Source organism: Battus philenor, unplaced genomic scaffold (genome assembly GCF_028537555.1).
Source record: "Battus philenor isolate CCGP_79_NKW_IND1 unplaced genomic scaffold, ilBatPhil1.0.hap1 SCAF_4, whole genome shotgun sequence".
Lineage (NCBI taxonomy): Eukaryota > Metazoa > Arthropoda > Insecta > Lepidoptera > Papilionidae > Battus > Battus philenor.
In genome coordinates this window covers 16,985,733-17,009,868 of record NW_027181704.1, presented here as the reverse complement: position 1 = coordinate 17,009,868, position 24,136 = coordinate 16,985,733, and the positions used below count along the sequence as shown (strand labels likewise).

At 39.5% G+C, this 24,136-nt stretch overlaps 1 protein-coding gene across 1 annotated transcript in view; it reads right to left on the bottom strand.

Moving 5' to 3' along the window:
- Positions 1-1,865: 1,865 nt before the first annotated feature.
- LOC137928670 (ankyrin repeat and BTB/POZ domain-containing protein 2) overlaps positions 1,866-24,136 on the bottom strand; it is a 54,229-nt gene continuing 31,958 nt past the window's right edge. Inside the window, exons 6-26 of the mRNA XM_068771594.1 lie at positions 19,797-19,949; positions 16,676-16,820; positions 16,102-16,225; positions 15,571-15,702; positions 14,986-15,112; positions 14,333-14,478; positions 13,650-13,837; positions 12,918-13,046; positions 12,258-12,451; positions 10,943-11,166; positions 10,021-10,246; positions 9,629-9,761; positions 8,225-8,364; positions 7,687-7,814; positions 6,570-6,781; positions 6,129-6,256; positions 5,043-5,129; positions 4,136-4,293; positions 3,244-3,394; positions 2,740-2,922; positions 1,866-2,573 (exon numbers count right to left, since the gene is read on the bottom strand). Coding sequence (XP_068627695.1) covers positions 2,376-2,573; positions 2,740-2,922; positions 3,244-3,394; positions 4,136-4,293; positions 5,043-5,129; positions 6,129-6,256; positions 6,570-6,781; positions 7,687-7,814; positions 8,225-8,364; positions 9,629-9,761; positions 10,021-10,246; positions 10,943-11,166; positions 12,258-12,451; positions 12,918-13,046; positions 13,650-13,837; positions 14,333-14,478; positions 14,986-15,112; positions 15,571-15,702; positions 16,102-16,225; positions 16,676-16,820; positions 19,797-19,949 — 3,306 coding nt within the window. The 3' untranslated portion in view covers positions 1,866-2,375. The remainder of the gene's footprint in view (positions 2,574-2,739; positions 2,923-3,243; positions 3,395-4,135; positions 4,294-5,042; positions 5,130-6,128; positions 6,257-6,569; positions 6,782-7,686; positions 7,815-8,224; positions 8,365-9,628; positions 9,762-10,020; positions 10,247-10,942; positions 11,167-12,257; positions 12,452-12,917; positions 13,047-13,649; positions 13,838-14,332; positions 14,479-14,985; positions 15,113-15,570; positions 15,703-16,101; positions 16,226-16,675; positions 16,821-19,796; positions 19,950-24,136) is intronic.

Sequence of the window (24,136 nt, the reverse complement as noted above, 5' to 3'; positions counted from 1 at the left end):
CGTTAACAATTGTTAAGAAATATGCATATGCTGTTCCATGCAGCTACTATTTTTAAAATTGTGTTAATAAATATTTATTTCGTTTTGTTTATGTTTTTTCGGTTGACAAAAATACTGTATTGTCTCAATCAATCTAAATTAAAAATAGTTTAGCATGTTTAGAATGCGATTGTCGCACAAGAGCAGCGTATAAGGGTGTCAGCGCTAACCGACCTTGGAGCTGTAAAAAAAAACCGAATCAATCGCGAATGTCAGATGTCACTTTTGCCGCCATATCTTGATTTTGAAATTACATTTGTTGACAGTATAATTATTCCATATTGAACAGTCATGCGGTTTACTACAGGCTACTGTCTCTTGTTTGAATTAGGATAGAGAACCTTTCTTTTTACTCCTAAGGCTCTACAAACATATGTAGCGTTTACGCTTCGTATTGCTGATCACAACGGCCACAGTACTTTTATGAAATACGTTGTTGGGCGTTTGAAATCAAATTCGAACGCCGATTTGAATTCGGTCACCATCAGTGACGTGGTCACTGCCGTTGCGTTAGGATCGTGCAAATTGTAAATACACCTGTACACATGTGATCGCCATCGTGCAAGGGTTATAACTCACCTTTTTTTTTTTTTTTTGTTTCGGTGGGGGAAATCTACCGGTATTCAAGATGCCCTGCCTCTGGGGGAAGGACAGGGGTATGTGGGATTCCTACCCACTAAAACCCCCCCCGGTGGTCGCCCTCTGCGCTAAACGGGGGACCGCGGTATCTCCCGGTCAGGGATCGCCACGCGGTCTTCCCTTGCGCCTTGCTATTTTTCGATAGCTCGTCCCGGGGTATGCGTGGATACACTACCCCCGAAACCCTCGTGGTACTATCACGATGGTTCGGGACCACGTCGAACCATCGTCCGCCTCAGAGTCGCCGAAGCTAATGGGAGTTTAGGGCCCCCACCCTAGTGATTTTTTTTTGCGAAAATTCCGTACCTCTAGTTATAACTCACCTCCGCTGGCTAATCGCGTATATTTTATCGAAGGAAAATTAGATATATCCAGAAGTTCAAGAAAACGTAGTTAAGTATTTATTTATTACAAAGTATATATACTGTAGGCTTTTGTAAAACAAAGTGGTTTATTTCAACAGTATTTATATTTTAATTACAAAGTTTATAATACTTTTAATAGATAGATAATTAAACCGAAAAGAATTAAAAATAACTAATTTTCACACAAAAAAATTTAAATCTATTTTTAAAGGTTTTGTTTCTTATAACTAACGCGCAATTATCTACAAGATAACGTTTAATACGTCTGATAATTACGCCACGTGATGAATTTGAAATAAGTTTTTATTTATACAAAATACGTTTCAATAGTTGACAATGATATTTCTTAAATTACGAATAGGTTTAATGTTGCCAATTACAAATATTTATTAATTATTTAGAAAATACATTTTTGACAATTAACATATGACAAAAAACCATAAGAATTATTGTTTTCTTACAATATTATTTATGTACATTAAAATTTCAATGTACATAATGATATTTTATTACTTTTGATACTTTTATTACAATTCTTCAAACATAAATAATGATTAATTTAAACAGAAAAATAAGTTCAAAAGTCTAGTTATACATTCTAATGTTTAACATTAGAAATATTTTTTTTTTTCACAAACTTATAACCATACATTTTTAATTATACAACAATGTTCTGAAGTAATTCTAGTTCTTTATGTATAAAACAATAAAGGCCATTTACAAAAAAAAACTATTGTTTGGTGATTTTATTATACTTATTATTTATAATAGCTATAAAGCAAGTAATATAAAAAAAACGAAAATAAGTATGTTTTGTTTCAGTGATATAAAAATAAACCTTACAGTGTGAACATTAAAAGCGAATATAATGATTTATTAGTTTTCAAATTTACAACACGCGTTAGGAGATAATTAATATTTATTACAAATTAAAATACAATCACTACACAGGTGGTTTTAACATTTTGAATAACAGTTCAACTCGTTTACAAAAGTTTGTGAGGCTTTGTTGAGTCTTTGGAAGAAACATGAATGCTGGATTAGCAAGACGGGACGCCATGTTAATCAAGATGGCGTCACAATGATTATGTTAACCATTATGCTCTGCTATGGGCGAATGACGTTTTATGTTAAAAAAGTTATAAATGTTTTTTCTGTTTTTTATTAATGGGTTTGATTTGTACGTGTTATTTATATAAGATAATTTTCTTAATTATAACAGACTTTTACATTTACGTATATATCTCAATTAAAAAACCTAGAGGAAGATAATAATTTTTTAAACTAGTTTACGTAAGTCCACAGGTGAGATTGTTTCGTCGCGTGCGTTCGCTACCTACTTCTCGACTGTCCCTTCCTGGATTCGATCCGTTTCTGCAGCGTGGTGAGCAGGGCGGCCAGCACGTTGTGTCCGGGCAGGCGTTTTCCGAAGAGCAGCCTCTTCACCGAGTCGTCGTACGTGAGCAGGGCCACCATGTTTTGCAGGAGAAAGCCTTGACAATACTCCAGTAGTTGTGTCGCACCGTAGACCTGGGTTACAGGATGTTACATATATGAATAAATTCTGAGAATAATTATTATGAGAGTAATAATTATTCTTAAATTAACTAAAAAAACTATTTACTTATATATTATTATCAGAATGTTACACACCATAAAAATGTTCTAAAACATTTTGAATGAACCCGTTACTCACCTTAGCGTGAATGTAGACGGAGACGAGGTTGTGCAGGTCAACAGTGCTGGCGGCGCGGGCCTCGCAATGTCTCTGGAGAGGCAACAGCTGGAAGAACGAAGCGGCCGCCAGGACTTCCAGCACGTCGCCCTCTGGGATCTGCAGCCCCGCGCAACCGCCGCAGTACAAGTACTTCATGACTTGCTGTGGAACCCAGAAGAAAAAAGTCTTACAATCTTGTAATATTATTATCGGTCTCTTTCAATGTTGTACTCTCTCTATCTCCCTTTCTTTCTCCCTGTTACTCCAGTTCTCGATGATATTGAATTAACAAAATCAGATACTTAAAATTAATGAAATCTATAAGCAGACTTGTTGCCCTGAGTATGTAGCTGCCACTTGAACCCGCGGTGCCGGAACAATGGTTTTGTCGACAGACGACGGAATTTGAACACTATACACTCGCTCTACAAGTATACTATCATTGATGGTGGTAGCAACGGTGTTGGTGGAAGGAATACTGACCTCGAAGATGTGGTAGCGAATGTCGTTGATCTGCACGAGCGGCGGTGCGGCGGGCGGCAGGTCTGGGCGGGCGGGGGCCAGCATGGCGCGCAGCCGCGGCGACTCCGACACCAGCACGATCTTGTGCCCGTAGAACAGCCGCCCTTCCACCCTGCGCACAACACACGCTCATAAACCCCCAATCTCCGACCGCTCAGTGTTTTACTTATGCGAAGTTAAACTTACTAACAAACGAAGAAGAATTAAGGAATTGGATTATAACAAAAATCGTAACCAAATAATCTCCGGTCGATTTATTTATACGTATTTAAATTGATAAGTAATTTTATAAAGTGAAAAAAGTTATTTAAAAAAATAGGATACAAATTTTTAATTTATAATTTTATGTTTACATTTGGCATCATAATAATTAATAGAATGAATAATGGCTTGTGTTCAGTAGCGGACGCTTCATGGTTGAGATGATGAAGTTGATAATGATTAGTCATCATCCTTTGTCTCTACGAATAATTGACTGATTATCTTAAGTAATAGTTGTTTATTATTAAGACAATACATTGATTTACTTTTCTATTGAACTGTAACAGATTAATATTAACATTATAAACTTTTGACAGTCAGTCAAACAACTAATTTTTAAGAAAAATTCATAATAATTTCAGCTGTAAGACATCCGCTATTGAACATTAACCTCTCTCCTAGATTAGGACTGGTTGGAAGCAGCCTTTCTTTTATATTCATCTTTCAATCACCTTAACAAAGTCGTCTGTTCAAGGTTGGATGTCTTACGGCGCTTTTGAATAATAATCATTTCTTCAAAAGTATTTTTAACAATCACAACAGCGACTTATATAGAGCTGCAAAAATTAAAATATATTAGTAAGGGACTGACCTGAAAGTGACGTCAGCGAGAGAGGGGTTGTTGACATAGGAGGGGTCGACGCGCGCAGGCGCGGGCGCAGCGGGCGGCGGCTCCTGCACGCGCGGCACCGCCTCCCACCCGTAGCACGCGCACAGGATGTCGGCTAGCAGCAGCACCGTGCCCTCCTTCTGCACACAACAGGCGCAATGACACCACAATCCACAGCCGAGGTTACCACGAGAGTTAGGTTACCATCGTTCTCCCGATAAAGCCTTACTGATCAGTGTGGACAGTTACAAACTTATTTCCTATAACTGTAGCAAGAAGCGCTGCAGAAGTTTCTCACACCACTTCTTTTTCAGCGTTTGCTTTCCTTAGAGGTTGTAATGGTAACATGACAACAGCAATGGATTGATGAACAGCATGGAACAGCAATTGGAATGATAAACATCTCCCTTGTGACCAGTAAATCAAATGAAACACAACAACAAAACACACAACAAAAATATCAGGAAAAGGTTCCGCATTGAAAGAAGAGAAAATAGTCCAAAGGCGGTTAACCATGAGGCTGTGCATAGGTTTAGCACTTAATGTCATGAAAAAAAGTTATACTTTTAATGAAATCAGGCGTTACCTCGCGGAAGTCCATCCTAAGTAAGAAAAGGACCAATATTTAGCCAGTGACCACTGTGTTTGGCACTAATCGGTGTAACATAACTCCTGAAGATGCCCCGTGGAGGGGTGAAACACGTGTTGAGTGATTTGGCGGTGGCGGTTGTGTGATTCGCATTGTTTGCCGCATACGCATTTATCAGCGGGCTGGCGGGCGGTGCATTTTATTGCACGACTACCACTGCATGTGCGGAAGTGGCTAAATATTGGTCCTTTTCTTACTTAAAAAGTTAAACAGAATTTTGTGAGATAAGTGTCCACTTACTTTGCTGTACCGGAGGATATTAAACAGCAGCGGGAGGCACTCGTAGATGAACTGCTTGCTGTAGTGGCTGTCGTCCGACGGGCACACCTGCGCCAAAACCAATGGGACTCGTGACTCATTGCAAGTTCTCTGCACTCGAGTTTTACTTTTAGCTCCAAGAGACAGTCTCCTAAAGGTTTATTACTGACCAGGAGACGTACAATAATACGTCTATTTTTCTGATCTATGGTGTATTTCTGTTTATAGCTAACAATGTCCTCAAATACACGGTAATGCTGGAAACTTTTATCCTAAACAAAAAACTACGGTACTGAAAAAAGTACTAGGGGCTCTTTAAATTTCTCTCGCTAATTACAGAATTGGTACACCTTAGAGGAGTTCGCAAATAGCCTAATATTTTCCATAAACGAGAGAGATTATCGCAGTGATTTTGTTATGAAGTTGCTATTTTAAACATCAAATGTACATTTATTTCTACTACCGGGGCTTAATCCAAAGGTTTTGCTGTTTCCATAGATGATGAAACATTTGTTTGTCTTGTGAATATTGTTGGCGCAATAGATAAGCCGATTGGTCGACCTAAATCTTACGGATGAATTGCGGGAGCCTAATTTAAATACTTCAGAATAAATGGCAATGTAAGAGAAACTTTGTCTACCGTCTTTATAAAAGTGGCTGATACCACTCAGTTTTGAAATAATGCAATGTTAAATAAACTTAAAAAGAACTAGCGTTAAATTCCTAAAAAAAGGAACTCGTTGCCTGTAAAAAGTATAGGTTGTTATATAAGTACACCAACTACTTAATTTTAAAACATAACAAATTGTTAATTAATTACGTAAATTTTATTGTATAAAAACTAGAACAATCAAGATGTATCTTCGACGTATTTCACACAGTGACAGTCTTGGATTACGTGTGAGTCAATAAACATCAAAAATTGTTTCCAATCACGTTATATGTCTTATCGTTTACCATATAAAATACTACTTAAATGTATATAAATCGCTCAATGTATGTGACTACTGCTAGTAGAAGTTTTCTTGCTTCTATCTTGGAAAGTCGTGTTGGTGGCTCATATTTTACCTGCAAGAAGTCCTGCAGCAGCTGATCTATGACGTGGTCGAGCGAGGCCTCGGCGGCCGCCGCCAGCGACAGCGTCCACGCGTGCAGTGACCACGGCACACCCAGCGCACGCAGCTCCAGAGTTATATCTGCAGGTGTTCATATGAAGATCGTACTCAAGCTATGAGGCTAAGTTGGCTCTAGTTTTAATTTATTATGTTAAGAGTTAAAGTCATTTTTTTTTGGAAAAATTAATTGCAACTTATCCATATTTAGAGTTAAAAAATAACTATTAATTATATATAAACTATAGGTTCAAATAAATATACTCGAGGTGACAATAAATGTTGCAAAACGTGAAAAAACAAATAATCGTTTAATTTGAAACGTTTTGCTTAAGTTGTCTACTTTACTCGTATATTAGTGTAAGTTTGTGGTTGCGTGGTGAATGTAGATCATTACCGAGGTGATCGCTTTCCGCCGCGTAGTACATAGCGTCCTGCAGCGCGCGCTGCTGCTGCTTGGTGAAGGGCGGAGGGCGGCCGGCGGGCGGCGGAGAACCCTCTGCCAGGACCTCTTCCAGGGATAGCACCGCGCCTGCGCCCCGGGCACCTCCTCTCACCGCCGCTCGGAGACACGCGCGTCGTCCATGCGAACAGCACACCGCCACCGCACTGCAACACGACACGCCATCAATAAATACACCGTCTTGTCAATTAATTGAATTGTCTGTTAATGTGTGGGCACGCTAGATGGGGCAGCACAAGGCCGGTAAATGTGTTGATATTCATGAGAGGCCTATGTCTTGTAGTAAAAGTTTATTAGTTGACATGATGACGATGTTGAAACAATTAAAAGTTGGAAGGACTATCATGAGACGAAAACATTTTCTCGACTTTCGGGACGACGGGACGACCCCAGTGCCCCGAGCAAACTTTCTCCACGGAGTCGTCGTGGGAGAGCTTCGCTACCCTAGAAGAGCTAACCGTTCAAACGGCTGTTTAATGTTTTAAGTGTGTATAAGTTTGTCGCGCTTTTGGATATTCTAGTACATGTCTAAGTCAGGATAGCGCGACATGTGAATCCGCCGAGTGTGATTGTTTTGTAGGTGCCGCACCAAATAAATGAGTTTGTATGACCTCCCCGCGCAGGTCGTGCTTTTTTAGAGAAACAGAAACAGATAACAAGAGTTCCTTATATACTAAAATTGAAACTTGACTACCTTGTAAACATCTTTGTAAACCTCCCTGGCCTATGTCAATAAACAATCACGACATTATAATAACTAATACAATAATTACTATTTTATATCCAAGATTAAGAAATTACTACTTCTTCTGCATTTTTTAAATTAAATTCCTATTAAGATAGAAGTCAAGAAGAATCAACATTTTCATAGGCCTCTTTCATATATTTCTAATGGGACCGGTTGTAAGCGGATGCATCCACCTTTTGGATGGATGTCCTAAGTTACGCCTGCTGGTTCACGGTCTCCACTTCAGAAGCTCACAGCCGGCTTGCCCACTGCTCGCTTCAACTTACCAACTGGGCTATGAGTATACGAGAAAGGAGCTCCTACCTGTAGCAGCCGTACTGCGCGGCGGCGGAGTAACAGAGCGCGTCGTTGAGCTGCGTGGAGAGGAACGGGTCGGCGCCGTGCGAGAGAAGCAGCTGCACCAGCTCCAGGTTGCCCACGCCGCACGCCACCTGCGGGAGCACACATCACTCACGTACTGATCATAAATAACAAATTAAAAAAAATCCTGTTTAAGTAAGTAATGAAGTATAACATATATAAGAAAAAGTATTAGAAAGGTCTTGCGTTGACGATTTAAGTAAATGGCTGGTTCTAAGTAAGCAGAGTTTATTTGCCGAGGGTACAAGAAGACAGTTGATCAGCTTTAATTTCATACTGTCCTATTGATTTCCGCCGCTTGTCCCAATGAATTACCGAATGCTTCTACTATTCTTTCACTTTGCCTCTTCTTTTTGGATCTGTTATTTTTTACTGATGGTCGAAACTGACCGATAATCTTTTAAAACGTTTTAGCTTTTAAGAATTCACGCGTTACTTGTTCGAAAGGGTTTGTCGATGGTGACCATCCGGCGGTGCTTACCTGCAGCGGCGTGAGCGTGCAGACGTCGTCACCGCGCGCCGGGGCAGCGTCGACGCGTGCGCCTGCCGCCAGCAGCCGCCGCGCCACCTGTAGGGCTCCGCCCCCCGCGCGACCGCAAGCGTACACTAACGCCGTCCAACCTGCGCACCATGACGTCAACACTTGGTTGTCAAATATGTTTTGTTATTTATAATAATAAAACACGTCTCAATAAAAGAATCACAGTAGTAGCTCGTCATGTTTTACCACCAGGAGGTAAAACACATTTATTTCAAGATTTAATAACAAAATAATATGCTAATGTAAATACTGTTCCATTTTATCTTAAAGCCATTTGTGCCGTTTTAACGCTTCTGAAATATTTCTGGAAACTTCATTCACAGAAAGGGTATCGAAGCATGATTATTCACTTTATTTTCTACTTTGGATTATTTGATCAAATTTTGTCGGAAACTACAATCAAATTGAATTCCTCTAAGTTGACATATTTTAACTTGAGAAAATTCTGAAGTGAAAAGATTTAAAGAAGTACGACTTTTTTAAATCACGCTGTCGAGTTTTTCTTTCTGTGATCACTATAAAAAAGTAACAGTTGTAATTCACTACAGTGAATTGAAATTCGAACTGTAGAATATAGTACTGAGATCATTAGATTTCTCCATGATGATTTTCTTCTCTATCTAGACGACTGCTATGGATTGGAGCATATACATATATACTTAAACTTTAGTACCTAAGCTAGAACAGTTTGTGTACGCTGGTACAATTATTTTCATAATGTAGAAATATAGAAACACATTTATAATTATTAATGATTTCGGAAGGTTTTGATGTGTCATCCTTTTTCGTTTTCGTCTTTAGAGATGTTGTCGTGTTCAAGTACATCTTGTAATTAAATACGAAAATATCTCTCGGAAGAAATATAAAATTAAAAATGTAATAATATGAATAATCTATAGTTAGTGCAATCTTATTTTTGTCTACCTTTCTCATATGAAGTAGCATAGTATCTTCAGGTTTACGTAAGGATATGTAGACCTGAAGATCCATTCTATTGTCAGCTAAGGCTATAGTCTTACAGAAGTGAAGATATGAAAGGTATAGTCGGTGGCTACCCACGCCGCGACTACTCCTCGTGGTCTCCCTTCGAGAACCTTTCGGTCCTTTTAAACGTCGGTTACACAAGTGATGTTCCTCCGCAAAGAGGACCAACGACATAGTTAAGTTCGTAGGAAATCGCTGGATAAGGGCAGAGCTAAGCCTTGCAGTGGCCGTGTATCGGCTGATATGGTGATGATGTTGGTTGGTGCCTATAGACTCCAATAGGATTATTAGAATCTATAGGAGGGGTCTATGTCCAGTAGTATGGTTCTTGTGGTGGTTGGTATTGGTGCGGCGACTGACCAGCGGTAGGCGGCGTGTGCGCAGGCGGCGGCGCGGGCTGCGGTGGCGCGGGGCGCGGGGAAAGCAGCGCCGAGTGCTGCGCGGCAGCACCCGCCGTCTCCACGTTGGGGTCCGCGCCCGCCTCCAGCAGCATCTGCACAAATATTTTACAATGTCACCCTAGTTTTCACAGAAAATAATCAATATAAATTGATTTCATCGATGTACCGCCTCATAAACCTTTTTTTCTCACTATTAAGCGATTGTTTTTGTTGATTCTCGAAATCGGTTTTCGTTTATGATTTCCATACAAATTCGACGATATATCGATTAAAGTAGAGAACCAATTAAAATCATGATTAGTTTGAGGAGAACCTTTGGATTAATGAAGTGATTTCGTATTTAAATCTCACCGCTACGACGTGCTCGTCGCCGGCCAGGGCTGCCTTCATGAGCACGGTAAGACCAGAGCTGTCGGGCGCGTCGAGGCCCTGCGGAGGTAGGAGCGCGCGCGCACCGCCCAGCAGCTCGGGTCTGCCAGTCAGCAGCGCGCGGTGCGCCAATGCTAGCGCCGCACGTCCCAGCTCCTCAGGGTTGCGGGAGCAGCGCGCCCACGACGGTTCTATCTCCTCCTCAGCACTGTAACCCAGTATTTAAGATAATCAATATTATTATAAAAGCTACCCACAATATTTAGGCTCGGGATGGCGACGTACTGTGGACGCCCTCTGCTCCATCTTGGGGACATAGGAATTAATGATGACCCATAATATTTGAGTGGTTTTGAAATTGCCACTCGAACTTTCATATTTTACCGGCCACGTGCTAGCCCGCGAATTTCGACTGATTCTAAAGTAATCTGTAGAAGCTATGTTATCTCATCGTCAGCGGTGGCGGCGCATCGAATCAATATGGGCGAAGCTTGATCGAATATACACACTTTTAGCCTTAGGAAGAATCCCACAAATTATCTAACCTGCTATACCTAGTCTTTTCTAAACATAGACATTTAAGTTATGTTGGGAATTAGTATAGTAAATTCAACAAAAGTCGAAAACCAGAAAGAAGATACATTGTTTTAACACCACAGAGCTGGTCTCAAGATGGAGTGCTTTTTGAAGCTGCTGAGTCCATGATATAATAACTGTAATTATAGTCAACCTTTGGTAGGAGATAGAAAATCGAGTTATTCATTCTTGATACGTCATTACATATATCCGGTCCGACGACTGTAGCGCGTGTGTGTTCCTGTATGCATTTGTCTTAGGAGCCGGTGTGTAGTATGTGCCTGTATGTGGTTAAGGTGCCCGTGATTGTATGTTCAAGTGTACTCACGCGACAGGTCGCGGGGGACAGTCGGCGTGTGGCAGCAGCAGGCGTGCGGCTTGGCGAACATCGTCAGCATCAGGTGCAGCGGGTGGCGCGCGCAGTGCGGCGTGTGCACGCGCTGCACGCACCCACTCGCCCAGCGGTGGTAAAGCGCCTGCACCGCGCTCGCCCCATAGCGCAGCGCCCCACGCAGCGCACGTGCCGCCGCCCGACCCGCTCGAATGCTCCAACTGTTATATCATATGCAACGATGAGCTATTTCAGTAGGACATCTACGGCTGGATACGGGCCTCCACTGCATATTCGTCCAAATTTAAACTGAAAATTTATTTAATATCTAATGGATTCAGGCGTTATTTTCCGGAAGTCCATCCTGAGTAAGAAAAGGACCAATATATAGCTTATTCCGCCAATGTAGTAGTAGTCGTGCAATAAAGTGCACCGCCCGCCAGCCCGCTGTTAAATGCGCATGCGGCAAACAATGCGAATTACACAACTACCACCGTTAAATCACTCTACACGTGTTTCATTCCTCTACGGGGCATCCTCAGGAGTAATGTTACACCGGTTAGTGCTCTGTGTTTGGCGCATTTATTAGCGGGCTGGCGGTCGGTGTACTTTATTGCACGTCTACTACTGCATTGGCGGAAGTAGCTATATATTGGTCCTTTTTTTACTGAAAATATTTTTATTGAAGTTAGCATTTATACGCGCTTATGAATCGTCAAATAATTTAACAGTATAAGTGATAAGCTACCCTTGTCTCAGAATGCTGATCTGCTGAGAAGAAGCGGCTAAAAATTCAACAGTTGCTATTTTCAAATGTAATGATAATTTATTTACAGTAATTAGGCGTACATCGACCTTAACAATGACCTTGTCAAGGTCGTTAAAAACTGTCCAACTCGAGGGTGAGCATCTTATCAACTAGGACAATTGAAATAAATAAAAAATGTTGCACCGTGCGTGGTTTCTAAAGTTTTATTGTAGATGGCGTTCAGAAAGTTGTACATTTTGAAAACGTCAAAAGATGGCACTGGCAGAGTCTAGTTACATATGTATAAAGAAATACACTACAATTTAGATTTTTATGTCTATATTTTTATTCACATTAGGCGCGTCATCGTTAAGCTTATAGTTGTTGTTACTGAAAACTCATACGGAGATAATAACGTTTGGATAAATATAACTGTAATGTATATGTATTTTTTTTAAATGTGTGTGTATAGTTGTTTGAAGTATAATAATACCAATCGTTTGTCTAGCTTGTGAACGGAGTCATCTATGTGATAATATTTAGTTGGTATGTTCAGAAAGTGACCTGCGAGCAGCGCATGTAGTAGTAGAGGGCGCGCTCGGCGGAGGGCGAGAGCGGCGGCAGAGCGGGCTGCACGCGCCGAAGCACGGCGCGCAGCTCGGCAGCCGAGCCCGCGCACGTCGTCAGCAGCACCGACGCACCCGAGCTGCCGCCAGACGCACCCGAAGCTCCTGACGCACCGGACGCGCCTGAACCGCCTGCATCAACATTGCAAGCCCCCATTTAAAATATTTACTCACGAAAAGATTGTACCTTCAACTTTGTCACAGCGCTATTTAATGGTCCAAGTTTAAAAAAATTCTCTAAAAGAGAAGTTTAAGCTAAGTTTGAGAGTTTGTTTAAGAGAAGAATGCATGTCCATTTCACATCGAGCATGTTGCTCATTTTGTATTTACATACGTAGAACTTTGTATTTTTGTGTGCTGTAACTAGTTTGTATACCGAAAATAAAAAAAATGAAGTTACATAAGGGAAAAATGCTCAGAGAGGTTTAAGTTCAAACGCCCTTAGCAACTTATATTTATTTTAAACTGTGTAATGCGATGCCAACGCTAATAGCCGATTAGTGACTAAGCGTCGCTAAAATACTCAAATGAAAGTGATCAGAGACGAAAAAATATAAGAGTAGTTGTAGTGGTGATGAAAATAGTTTATCGAACTGACCTGAGCCGTTGGTGGTGATCCCCGAGTCGTGACTGAGGCCGAGCTGCCTGTTCTCCGGACGGGACACCCCCGACGACGAGCCGGATCCAAGTGAGCTCATGGACTCCCAGCGCGACAGAGACAAGGCCCCTAAGTAACGCCATTCATTTATGTTAACGATTGCAATGTTTTGTATAAAAATTGATCATCTTAGTGATCTTTGGGGGAGCCTTGCAGTGGTCGTCTATCGTCTGATATGGTGATGGTAATGATGAATTTGATGTTGTATATAATAATATATCACGTAAAGTCTAGTAAATAATTCAATAAAAAAATTAAACTCGGTTTGAGTCGAGTTGCGGGCTCCTTTTATATCAGGACGTTTTGGAATCATCGTAGCTTCATTTCATTAGCCGATGTCGTTACAAATAAGCCTAATTTTATTCTATCTGTTTCCATTAAATAAGGCTCTATACATTTAAATAATGCATGGACCAATGACAATAAAATATAATTTAAGACTTCCTTCAGGAAAAGTGAAATTCAGTTTCTAAAGTCCTTTTTGTGGTTTAATTTGCGAATACATTATTGACTTTGAAGCCATTAAAACTATGAGATATTTTGATCAATGAATACGTTAATGAAATTTTACGGAAAACGCCGAAGAGAAGTGTTCAAGATACTTTAGAACTGCGAGAGCTATGACCCTCGTTTGTGAGGGATTGGCTGAAAAGAAGTAGTTTGATGGCTTACCCGAAGCGACCCTGCCGGCGTTCAGATGGCTGTAGGGCTGCAACAGGCCCCAGAGGTCCGCGCAGTTGGCGACGGCGTGGTCCAGCGCCGCGGGGGTGATTGGTGCGGCGGCGGCCCCGCTCCCGGCGATCAAAGCGATCTCCTCGAGCAGAGTCTCCATGCCGGCGCACAAGTAGATCGCGGCGTACCTGCTCACAGCACATGTGTTAGTCGTAACCCTCATGCTAATCGCTACCTGGTCAGGTTAATCAAATTCTAATTCAAATTTTAAAACTTTGTATTCTATATTTGATGGGTTATATCTCTTTTTGATGTCGAAGTCAGATGAAGTTTCCAAGGCCTTAGAAGATGGCTGAAAGAAACAACCGGACTGTGTATTTTTACCCTGAAAGCCAATACATGATTTTCAAAGTGTCTATCTTCTATGAAGTCATTTACAGTGTAGTGACCCTTAGCACACACACGTTCTTTGACTGTTTCTTAAAATATAGCAAAAGTAACTTTCTGACTATTTTTTAGAAAGATTTACTAGTTCTATGAAGTCTAGTGTTATGATTTCTGCCAAATGTCAATGTGTAAACAATGGCGACTTTGGATGAACTATATCTGTTCCTAAGTTAACATTGGATTTGGCACGTGTATGTGGGAGTGCGTGTACACGTGTGTGTATAAATTGGGCTCACTCGTGCACGAAGGGCGCGACGCGCACGTCCAGCATCCAGCGCTGGAAGCGACCTGGCGCCAGGCTGGTGCGCGCGCGAGCGGCTGAACCCAGGCGCCGCGCGGCGCTGCCTGATGTCGCGTACATCGTTGCTGCGCGCTGACAACCCTGCGGTATTCATTACATAATGTATCTAATGTCAAGTTCCAGTTCCGATGGAATGAAAACCTCAAAGCGGCCTTCCTTGCCGACTTCAAATCAAATTAGTAAAGTATTATGCTGCACCGCGTGCCATGCTTTATTTATTAACACGTGTGCAGTCACAACCAATCCCAATTAATGAAATTCAATACTCATGACTTCTCCAGACTGAGACACTCACTCGTTGTTTAGGCTGATGAGATAACAAGTTAAATAGTTTCCCCAGCTAGATAATACTTACTCTAAACTTTTTTACGTACCGATACTGCTACATAGGAAAGCAGGGATTTTTCTGTTAATAATAGAAGCGTTAATGCCGTTTCTCTCCGTGCTAACGTCTTTCGTAGTAGCAATTTAGATTTTTCGTGTGACAATTTAAAGTGAGGTCTAAAAATGCCATTTGGCAGTCTAAATCTGTCCATGACCAAAAACAACGTATGCATTATAATGTCCTCACAATGTACGAAGTCGTACCTTGATGCAGGACTCCGCCAACGGTGTGCTGAGGACGATCCTGAAGGCGCCGGCCACCTCGTGCTTCGAGCAGAACCCGAAGTTCTGCGACAAACGCTGCGCTTCGCGGGCGATCCGCACTAAGGCCCTGCGGAATAAAACAAGCCTAGTAAGTTGACTCTCTTCACACCGATCAATTTCACGTGGTTGCACATCGTACTGTTGCAGGGTTTGATTTAGTGATCAATTCATTAGAGAAATAAACTAAAGAAGGAATTTAAGCGATATTTTTTAAATTGTCGTTTTAATTTTGATGTTTTTCAAAATTATCAAAAATAGAAGCAATTGGACAGAATTTTTGTGGTACTAGATCAGATCAGAACGAGGTTGGTATTCTCGGAGGTTTTATAATAAGTTAAAGACTGTCAGTGTCAAAAAAGGTTCATTTGATTGTATTGTATTCCAAATTAGGCTTTGTTGGCGTTGTACTTTGTGTCCAAACTCGAAAATGACATGAGTATGTATATAAAAGAATAACATTTTAGATAAACTCGCTCTTTTACACATAAATTCCATTTTTTATTAGTAGACCGATGTTAAGTTTACCTCTGCAGCAAATAAGCCAGTCTCGGGGGCGTGTCGGGCGCCATTTTAGCGGCAATCTCCCGGCACCGGCCATTTTGTAACGCGCGGCTCACTTCGCTCGCGGTCCACGGCACGCAGCGCAACTCTACCAATCTGGAAAACCAAGACTTTTATTAAATTATCTTAGTTATTTAATTTTACAACTATCTATTCAGATATATTTTACTTTTAAAATAAACTTTGGAATATTGATCCCAGGAATCTGCCTGTTCTTACTAGAATAGAAGATTTCCGGATTTTTATCTAACATTCGTGTCAGTTTCTATATCAGAAACTGTATGCCTGAGCTATCGATCATTTCCTTGTATAAAAAATCATTACTTTTGTACCTTTACTGAATAATTATATATATAATGCGGCATTTTCACTATCGAACTGTCTCGCTGTTAGTTTAATGGCGTGTGGGCGTGTGGCGTATGCTATATAGTAGTACCTTCGACTTAACCTAGTAACTAAGTAAAGAAGACAATAAAAAAGTGGAATTATAATCACCTGTTATGTGAGTCAACCCAGACGAACTCGTCGGCGCTGGTGACGTTGGTGCAGACCGTGTCAAGGGATGGCTGTCGCACGAGCGGCGCGCGCCTCCTTCGGGCCTCTGCAGCACTACCGCCCTCTGCAACGTATTCACAGTGTAAAGGAAACAGAACGCGTATCCCATCACAAACCTAAGTTTAATCTCATATTCTCACATAATCCATATTTACGCTGTGTGCATGAGACAATAGTGACGATAATGTCGAAAAATAGAAAGAAAAATTCACATCAATAGGTAAAGATTTAGGTTTACCTCCATCGAAGGTGGTTCTCAATTCAGTTAGAGGTGCTGTTGCAAATTTCTTTTAATTTTAACAAGAAGAAAATAAATAGATAGACAAAGGAAGTGTGCAGGTCCTTGACGAATACACGATTCTAGCTAATTGGTGATATTAGTAATTTTTTAATCATAAAATACACTAGTTTCCATGAGATATTTTCCATCACTATTCATGAGAAGAGTTAAAAACCTTCAAATTAACAAGCAGGTTACCATCGCTAGTGTGTTACTTTTGTTCTCTTCTCCTACCTGGTGGTCCAGTATTGCTGCCGCCACCACCGCTGGAGGCGCCGCTTGTGGCAGTGCTGCTGCTGTCCCTGGAGCGGAGTGTCAGCTGCTTGATTGCTGATCTGATGTCGTCCAGGCCTCCGCCGCCCGGCCACGGTGACTGAAGCTGAAAGCAATGCAAAACCTTAATTTTGATTTTACCTACCACCTACAATTCTCTGCCACCAAATCGCACAAACCTTTTGTATTGGTTACATTTATTTTTTCTATTTTTTACATTTTTCCTTACCGCTAATTATCTTATTATTTACACAGACTTACAAATTTTAATCTATTTATTTTTTTATTTACTGCCGTATTATAATATTGATTTCCTATTCTATCATAAATTATCTACTAAGTAAATAAATAACATTTAAAATAAACCTTGGTTTGGGTGCCTCGGTTATATGATACTGAATGATGGGAAGTCATAAAATCAGCGTCGCGTAGATCTGCCCTGGCCAGCACTTCGAGGTTAAGCAATGGCTTTCGTCAATCGCCCACTCTCGAATTTTAGTATACTTTGGCCGAGTGATTCCAAAGAACACCACATCGATACACCGCATCGATTAATAGATCAAGTAAGAGGCTTTCACAATATCGCCTCTAAGTCTGTGCTATTGCAAAGAAGAGAAAAAGATGTCTTCAAATATGACCTTCAGATTGCATAAACTTAATACTTAATTACTGACTTCTATGAACATAACTTCAGTCTAATACCTAGAATATACCGACACTTGGAAACGTTTTTCTTCATTATAAGGATTTTGATACAATAGGTAAGAATTAAATAATATTGATAAAATGTCAGGCGAACAGATTTTATAAGGAAAAAATAAACTTGAATAACGGTGAACAAAAAAAAAATTAAGATTTTTTAAAATATGTTATGAGTTATGTACGTAATGTAATTACGGTTTTCTATTCGTATAAGTAAGTGTTTAATTATAATATATGTAGTGAACTTATACTGATACTGAAGTTCCCTGACATAATAAATAAATATGTGTGTATATAAGTATAAATGTACATTCACAATTTAAGAAATTCAAAACATAATTGTAAAAACTCGGACTTGATAAGGTGACCACTATTACTGTGCCAATATTTGTTAGAATTCGGTAAATAGGAAAATTTACCAGAAAAATAAGCATATCTAAGTTATGATTTCACAGCGCAAGTTCTTAAAATCTAACCAGCTATTCTAGTCTTTAATTAAGACAGATAATTTAACTTATGTTACCACATAAACGTTTTAAGTACACATAAACTGTATACTAAACTGCATCCTGCGTAAGGTTGTGCAGGGCGGAAGGCAGGCTGGTTATGTCGCAACGAGCTTTGCACACAGAAGCCGAGTACGTAGATCTTCCGGTGACAGTTAATTCTCAAGCGATTTACACTTGCAGCTAAGTGCCAACTTACATAAGTTATCGAACCGTCAGTTGGAGTTAACGAACTAAGTATTTCCTGTGGCAAGCTGAGCTGAACTGATTACCTGGCCGATAGATAAACGTATATGTTTTACTTTTTTTATTTAGTAACATTTGGAGGTTGACTTTTAAATATTTTTATAAATATACTGATATGGAACCAGGACATGCAACCGTTGGCAATTGATGCCTTAAGATGCCGTATATGTGTGCTGAGATTATGTTGCGAGGGAACGTACGTGGTGGTACCAGGGGTACGAGGGCACGAGGGGGGTACGGGGGGGGGGGGTTACGAGGGGGGTGGTACTGAAAGTAAGAAGTGTAAGGTGTGCGCGAAATAATGTGGTGAAATGGCTTTAATACGACGGCTCAGGATCACGAAAAGCGAAAGAGAGGACTACGATGGGAGCTTTGAAGCGAGTCAGAGCAGAGCAGATCAGAAATGAGATATCTGCATAAGAATCTCTTGGAATTGAAGGTCCTCGAGTCTCCTCTAGGTGAACCGATGACATAATTAAGGTACGACGACATCAATAAAGATAGTCGTTGTATGCGGGCAATGCGCTGAATTTTTGGAAAAACACTTTTTTTTTGGCCCCCGCCGGAGCCTCTCGTACCCCCTATCTGGCGTGAGACAGGGACTTTTATTTTCATTTATTTAATTTTTCACAATCTTTTTTTATTTTCGCTCTCATCATTTATGCATCCTATGTTCTTTCATTCGGTGTTCGTTCCACATTTCTTTTTTCATTCTCTTTCGCTCTGTGACCTTCCATTCATCCTCATTATATAATAGTATTTTATTTCTGTTATTTACATACTTTTGTTTTACATTTATCTCACTTAAGCTGTATAATTATATTTATTTACAATTTATTAAAAGTTGTTACCATTATTACTTATTTTCTATTTACATTTTTATTAATATTGTTTAGCTTTGGTTTTTTTTTAGGTTGCTTTTTTAATTATTTCTCTACAGTAAGAGAGGAAGTCATATTTTGTCAATTTTTGGAAGAACACTTATGCCTTGTACTGTGCGTCTATCGTCTGATGTGATGATGATCGAAGAAGCGTGAGCGGTATGTTTGTGGGCGATGCACAAGAGGAGTGTATGAGTTGGTACAGTAATACCCCGCTTTACGCGACCCCGTTATACGCGGTTTCACTATAACGCGAATTGCAAATTTCGCGCTCAAATGCCTCGAATTACGCGAAAGAGTGCGTATAAATATAATGTAGTCATCAACTTCTCTATGGTGTCTTGACCATCTGTCAAACAATTAAAAACAGTGTTGGGTGTTATGAACGTATTTTACAAGAACGTAAACAAAACGTTACCCAAAAGACAATAGATGTATTTTTCCGTAAAAAATAAGAGTATGTGTTGCATAAAGTGTTCCTAGAATTAAAGTGATTGATTAAAATGATTTGTATTTTTTGTAATAATTTTTGACTATGTTTAATCATAAACCTCGTTATACGCGAATTTCAGATAACGCGATTTTTTTTGGAACGTATCCCTCGTGTAAAGCGGGGTATTACTGTATTTATATGAGTAATATGAGTATGGGAGTTTGTGGATTGTTTCTGATGTATCTGTGATTTGCGGGGTGTATGACGGTAAGGGGGAGGAGTAGTGGTGTATGTAGTGGTGTATGCTGTGTTACCTTGTTGTGCGGGCGGTGCTTGGCGCGCGCGTGCGGCGGCTGGCGCGGGCGGCGGTGCTCGTGGCCGGCGTCGGCGCCGCCGCTGTCCGACATGGAGGCGTGCCCCGACGACCGGTTCTCGTCCGAGCTGCTGTTGCACTCGCGCACCCCATTCTGAAAAAAAAACAGCAATTTTATCTTCATATCCGAATTTCTGACATTCGTACAATCGATCTCGTATAATTAGATATATATATCCTTGTCGGGTCACTAGGAGAAGTTCTTATTATAACATTGTCGCCAGTGCTAGCTAGAAAATATAATTATAAAGGACTTATTATTCACAGGTCTGTCGGACGCCCTGTTATGGTCCGATTTACTTTCTATTTTCTCGATAATAGTTCGTAATAACGGGTGGCGCAAAATTAACGTCATAATGTGAACAAGCCTTAATTTTCACAAATGACTCAAAATATGCAATGCGCTTTGACATTTATGACTGTAATATATAGAGAATTAGTTTCATTTTATTTTAATTTTATTACATTGAATACGATTTCCAATAACAGAACTAATTTTTTTAAATTAAATAAATAACAAAAGTAATATTTTAATGACATAACAGTATAATATCTGCGATCCATTGCTGTCTGGAGAATTCAACTGCTTGTCATAACGTTGGTCGTTCCAAGTTATGTTCGGCGCTGTTCTGTAGAAACACATTGCTAATGTATGATGTTCAATTAATTCTGAACCAAGAATCTGCAAGAAACGTGTAGTTGGCTAATACAGACTGGACTCACGTGATTTGTGGCATTTTTAAAAGTGGATTGAATTCAAACAATATGTATATTACAAGAATACAAACATTTTTTGAGTTAATTATCAGATTGCATTACATGTTACGTTTTTACGCTCCTCGTCAGGTCTGTTATTATTTTGGAATGTTAAATAATTTTGTATTGGTCATATTGTAATCCGCTTAAGAAAAAAAGTAATAAAATGTAATAAAAGAACCAAATTTTATAGAAACTATAATGTAATTGAGCTCCCCTACCGACGATATCTTTAAACTTAAAACAGTGTAACAACAGTTTCAACAACACCGTGATCCGAGAGGAATTCACGATTAATTAAGACGGAATTTTTATTCGCTTCTTCTTTGCAGCCGATGGGCGCTCACTGCAAGGTATAGACCTCCCCCTAACAACGTTATGATGACGGGGTCCTGTGCTGCCCGCATACAACAACTTCCCGCGACTTTCACTATGTCGTCAGTCCACTTAGTAAGGTGCCTACCTACGCCATATCTACGGCTCAAGATCGCTACTCGAGGACCATTCGGTTTCATCACTTCAGCAATTCTTCGAGCTATGTCGGTGACCTTTTATTGAATACTTTTATATATTCTAATAAAAAAAGCTACAAAAATTATTTCCGAGGCCGTATTATCACTTATAAATCAAAGTTACCAACAAAGAAGTTACTAAGTTTAAAGTTTAAAGAAAGGTATCACAAAGCTTATCTTTGTTTCTAGAGCTAACATTTGTTTTTTTTTTTCAATTTATTTATATAGCGCATCTTGCAGTTGTAGGCCTTACCCAATTGCTTTCATCTATCCCTATCCCGAACGAAGCGTGTCTACAATAGCCCTGCAACTACTTGAAGGTGACAAAAGAATTGTGGCAAGAATGAAAAGAACGAAATATCATATGAGATATCAAAGAAGGTAATAAAAATATAAAAAAAATATGTGAAAAAATTAAATAATGTTAAATAGTCCCTGTCCCACACAAGATAGGGGGTACGAGAGGCTCCCAATAGCGGGGGTCATAAAAAAACTCCTTTAAGGTCTTCAGATCATCTGTTGGGTCTAACTTTTTTTCCTTATTATATTGCCTCTAGGTGTACAGTGGTAGAAGGTATCCACTAATCACTTGCTACTCTCAATATATGACCGGCCCACGCCGATTTTATCTGCGTACTTTATAGTTGTTTATACTTCCTCAAGTTCAGTGTTCTTTTCTTGACAATTTTTGAGTGTTCCAGCAAAATTACTTCCAAAGATCGTTGATAAGCTCTAAGTTTATGGAAGCGTTTATTTGTGACAGCCCTGTATACGTCGTAATATAACATATGCCATAACTGTGTACAGGTCGCTGTAATTGAAATCGATCCCTTACATCAGCCGGCGCGTGACGTTGCGTTGCTCACGCAACAAGTGATGTTCCCATCGCATAATTAAATTAAAAAGGCTCAGGTTTTTGCGTCGCCGCGAGAGCGCTCAGCTGCCGGGTCGGCGGCGGCGTCTATTGTGATACTTTCGCTTTCAGGCACAGCTTCCCAGCGATTGCCTTTCCCTATCGCGAGATCGTGGGAGTCGGGCGAACAAAGCCTCCGGTTTTTTCCGTCGCCACTTTCGCTGTTATGCGACGACGCTTGTGATCGCTACATCTAATTAACTCATCACAGATGCACTAACTGTTTTCCAATTTTTCTCTGAGTTAAAATGTTGTAAACCCCATATGAACATAGACGGATAAAAAGACATTAAACAACTTTGCTTATGACTTTAATTATTTTAGTTTCACATTCATCACGACAGACTCAGTAATATCAAAAATTACGGCTTCTCGTAGTCCAATAGTAAAAATATAAACGTGAAAAGTTGATTGATTTGACTTGTTAATAAAGGCAAAATTAATTTGTTGATCATTGGAACTATTGACAGAACTCGTATTGATCATCAAATCATTATTAGTTTATTTTTTAATCTGTTTTATTTAAGATTACTCTGCTTCGTAAGGTGTTATACTTGTAGAGAAGAAGCAAGATGGAACTCCACAACAACGTATTTTTCGATAAAATTTAACTCTAGAATTATCCATAGCGTACCCAAGTGGTCACTGTGAATTATTCAGTGTGAAATTACACAAGTAAATAAATGTATTCCGAATTATTATATCGTAGGATTTTCTAGTGTTCCTTTAACGTCTGTGAATATCGACGGACAATCTAGACTACTCGCGACCTACAGTAGTAAATTAAAAACTGAAACCACTTTGCTGCAATTGCCAGAAGTAGCACAAACATGTGCGCGTGCCATAAGCACTTAAAGTATTTCAAAGTTATGCCCGCATTGCAAAGAGAGTTACTGTGTCGCAAACAATGCGATGTCAATCGACATTTCACGTGCGTAGGTGCTGTTATGTGCTGTTAATTTTTAGTTTTGTCAGAAAATATATTGACCACCTCGGACAAGGCGGTCGAGATTACGCAAGTAACTTAGGCCATTCTACTTCCTTGGGTAAAAATCTGGTAGTAACTACATACGTTCTTCCCTTATCCCAGAATTGAATGAAAATGTCATTTGACAAAATATAACGTACGGTACATAAGACAAACTTTACGAATCGATAAGACATATTTTTGCATAATTGATAGCGTGGAACCAGTTACAACAGACAAAATAGTTATTACAACATTTATTTTAGCACAAAACTACGATAAATTAAAACACATGTCTTTTCGTGTACCATAAGTCGTTTATGTAAAAAGGCATGTAAAAATGAAATCGAACAAAACGTATTGTACATCATAAAGCATTACTATGAAAATATAATTGGACTGGGCTACCGCTATTCTGTATTTGTTTTACAACAAAGAGCTGTGTATACTTTAAAAACTGCAGACTCCCTGAAAGATGTTTTTTTAAAAAATGTTATTCTAACAGTTGCTTCACAATATATTTTTAATAAATTTTATTTATGCCTTAATTTAAAATCTTTTATGACAAATTGTGACAGACACAGGGTAAATAAAGGAAAAAAAATAAACACATAACTCTTAAATTTCTTATTTAAATATTAAAAAATCTTTTATGGGTGTGGGTGTAAGCATATATAATAGAGATCCATAAAATATCTTAAGCTTCCGTTTCTTGGTTTTAAATCTAAAATTAAAAGTATATCATTAGGTATATGATTGAAATGTGTGAAACTTGGTTTGATGACTCATTAACATGATTGATATTATAATGTACACATACAAAATTGTTAAATTTCATTTAAAAAGCAACTGTTGAGTTTCTGGCCGGCTCTTCTCTACAGATCAGCGTTCGGAGCCGGTGGTAGCTTACTACTTATAATATAAAATTATAATGCTTAATAATTGTTGCACATTAAGAAACTAAAATTACGTAGGCTTTAAATCAATCAGTATAGTGATCACTCTGGAATACGGGATATCTATACATTTTATCCAAAGGACTGTGACAAGTCAATTATTTTTAATAAAACGAACTCTGCCGGGGCAGATAGTATAACTTGTCTGCAAGTAACTATATCATCAGTAAGAAAAAC